The 3,380-nt window shown below is 43.1% G+C and overlaps 1 protein-coding gene across 1 annotated transcript; it reads right to left on the reverse strand.

The window, feature by feature from the left end:
- Nucleotides 1-1,294: 1,294 nt before the first annotated feature.
- Nucleotides 1,295-2,188, reverse strand: LOC123487339 (the record flags this gene model as incomplete). Its single annotated transcript, XM_045218557.1, has 1 exon — nucleotides 1,295-2,188. A coding segment is annotated over one exon (765 nt), but the record flags the coding sequence as incomplete, so codon positions are not given.
- Between the last annotated feature and the right edge of the window lie 1,192 nt (nucleotides 2,189-3,380).

The raw sequence follows: 3,380 nt of genomic DNA on the forward strand, positions 1-3,380 counted from the left end.
TGAGGAAGTGGCTATAGACCCTTTTCCAGTACATGACACACTGACGTCACAAACAGATGCGTGCGACTCTTGGAGGCAGTAGTCTAGATTTACATTTGTATTACTTCTAAACAAAATAACTTTTTTGGGTTCTCATACACTTACAATTATGTTTTGATTCTTGCTTGAACAGTCGCTATGATTATATTTGGTTGTCTGTGATCTTTGCAAAATACCTTCGATGCAGCAGTTGTTAGCTAGAATGCGTATGCTGATTGATATAGGCTGTAGCAAAAGCTAGCCAAAGAGCCATTTTACTGGTTGAAGTGTTTTTTAAGTATAATGCAGTTGATTTGTGATGATGCCACAAACATTATATTAAGCAGGGCATTCATACGAGCCTTAAAATCCAATTATAATCCAAAGTAGTGTGAAATGCACTCAAAAGCAACATGTAAATAGAGGCTTTTTTTTTTGCTGGCGTTCTATACACAAGTTTACGCGCTGTATCCCGGGTGGCGCCATAACTCTACACAAATGCATTTCATTTCCGCCGGAAGTTGTTTGCACAACGTCTGCCGGTGTAAACACAGCGATGTCGACGCTAGCTTGGGAACACGGTTCTACTATTCTGTTGGAGATCAAATCACCTGTGATGGGAAACAAGTCACTTGCAGAATTTTTGGCAACAAAGAACTGCGAAATCACAACTGTGGCAAACAGAGATAGGGTAGATTACCATATTGCCTGCAATGGTCCAAAAGGCTACTACATGCAGGTACAAATTGGGATGCACTGCACAGGGCTTCAGCACTCCAAGTTGGTGATCTGGAACAAAACTGAGCACCTAGAAATCGAAGTACCCTACGACCAAGGCTTTGTCCAGGGGCATATCATAAGGCTGCGCACATTCTACTTTGTCCACATGCTCCCGAAAATTGTTGATGATTTTGTTGAGGGAAGGTTACAGTTCTGCAGTAAATATCTCAGCATTTTAAAACCAAAATAAACTGCCTTATTTAGGTCATGCCCACAGGAGCCAACAGATGTCCATTGTTTACATGATCTCTTTATGCTGTGCAATATATCAGTGTGCCTACTGTTTGAGTGAAAATAAAGTTTGATGTAATTTCAATCCTTAGAGTGCTACAATTTATTTTAACACAGTTCATAATTCATAGTAAGCTCATACTGTACATAAATAACACTGGATTAATTAATTGTTTTGAGGAAACTAAACAAATGGCTTCAACAAGAAAGATTGTGTGTTTAATCTTAACAGGTATTAAAAGTAAAATACAAAAGCAGCCCACACAATTACATCACTATGAAAATATTCATATATAATATTTAAAAATACAATGCACGCAGTATTTGTTGTGTTTATCTGTATTTAATGAACAACATGGCTGGGTGTTGGTAGACAGGGACACAGGGCAAGATTTTAAACCTCACTGATCAGTGGACTCTTCAGGTTAACTAGGCCAGCACAGATGGTTAAGATGTTGTCCAGTTTCAGTGCCATGCTGATGGGAACATTCTGGGATAAAATCTTAAACACCTTCAGTCTCTGGATTGCTCTTTCCACATGTATGCGGACATTGGCTACTCGCCTGGTGCGTGTCGTCTCCTCATTGGTCAACTGATTGCGCCTGTAGGTGAAAGCAGGGATGTTCAAACTGACCCTTCTCTCATCAAGCAAGTCTCGAATGGTGAACCCACGGTCCGCCATGACCTCATCACCAGCCCTCAGATAGTCTAGGAACCCACTGTCCATGGTGATAAACGTATCGCTGCTCCTGCCAGCATAGGCATCAGATATAAACATGATTAGCCCATTAGGGGCCACAGCGACGAGATATTTCACAGTGTTGCGTGATTTATACTGGCTGAAAGTGTCACTCCTTGAGTCGTGGTTTGTGGCTCTCTGCATGGCACTTTTGGCACAGTCAATGATGCAGGTGGTTCGAGGGTAGTTCCTCTGAAACGACAAGGGCATGGTGGCACGAATGGTCTCTCTTGGAAGCCAGGGGATCAGGACTTTGAACTGTTCACCCATCACGTTAATCCAGTGACTAATCACAATGCTTGCCATGGATGTAGACACATTGAAGCGGTGAGCAATATCTCCTAATATTAGGTTTAGTTTTAGTTTCATCAACGTCATAAGTATTTGGTCAACAACAGGAAGGGTAATTGATGGCTTACTGAAAGGCAACAACACCGTCACCAGGGTGAAGAATTGAACCATAAGCACTCCTGTATACAGCCGGGACCTAGCATCATCAATGACCGTGGTGCTGGTCACAGTAGGACCCATTTCTGCCTCGCACTGTGTGGCCTTGTCTACTTTAACAGACTGTGTTGTTGAACAGTAAATGTGATCAATATGTGACGGATCCTCCCATTGGGTCTGGGCATCTCGAAATTTTGGTGTAGCAGGCTCGGCCTCACAGACAGGCTGACAGGTTTCTGGAGCATCTAAAAAAGGGGAAGAGAAAACATGGATGGAGCAAAATTAATGCAGGCATAGAGTCCTCTACTACAAACATCACAATGGAAAAATGTGTACTACAACATTGCACTCACACGCACACACACAATCATCATCACAACAGCCTGCCACCTTGCATTGTATTTATGATGTAGACTAAGGCACACGCAGGCAGGCACACACACACACAATTAATGATGTAGCTATCGTGGGCATTGTTTGTCCCATCTCCAAAACAATCAACTGCCTTAGCAAAATACCGGTAGCAATGTTAATGTATGACAACTTCTTCATAATTAACAGTATTGTCAGCCTCATAGCTAAAGTTGCTGAACTTACCCTCAGATTCAAGTCTGCGTTTCTTTATCTGGGGGGAGGCAGTGGTCCGCTGGGTGAGTTGACGCCTCTTTGGCTGGGGAGGGCGATTGTATCCCAACCACAACTCTGGGAAAGGATTATCCTTGGTAGGTTTTTGGTCAACAAAGTGATAGGAACAAACAAAAACGTTGAGGGGTGGTTTCTTTAGATTCAATGCCTTCAGCCAGGTCCTTGATTCCGAGTCGGTATCAGGCTTGCGAAAAAATGTAAACAGTGGAGCGCATGGACATTGCCTCTTCGTAGCTGGTTTGTGGTCGTAGCACTCTCTATCTAACCACTCGTTCAGGTGCTTTCACGAGTTTTTGCAACCAACTACCGCACACGCGTGTTCCCGAACCACTTTTCTTCATGTTGTAATTGTAATTTTTATATCCTCTTTGTCACTGCGATATCAGTGCTTTGTCGGCACAACGGAGCTAGCTAGCAAAACAAACCCAGCCCGGCAGAACGGAAGTGGATTGCATCGACGGGAGGAGTTCAGGAAGTAGAGCGGAAACGGCTCAAAAACTTGTGTATAAGAACTCCCCCT

The sequence above is a fragment of the Coregonus clupeaformis genome, unplaced genomic scaffold (assembly GCF_020615455.1).
Source record: "Coregonus clupeaformis isolate EN_2021a unplaced genomic scaffold, ASM2061545v1 scaf1663, whole genome shotgun sequence".
Taxonomy (NCBI): Eukaryota; Metazoa; Chordata; class Actinopteri; order Salmoniformes; family Salmonidae; genus Coregonus; species Coregonus clupeaformis.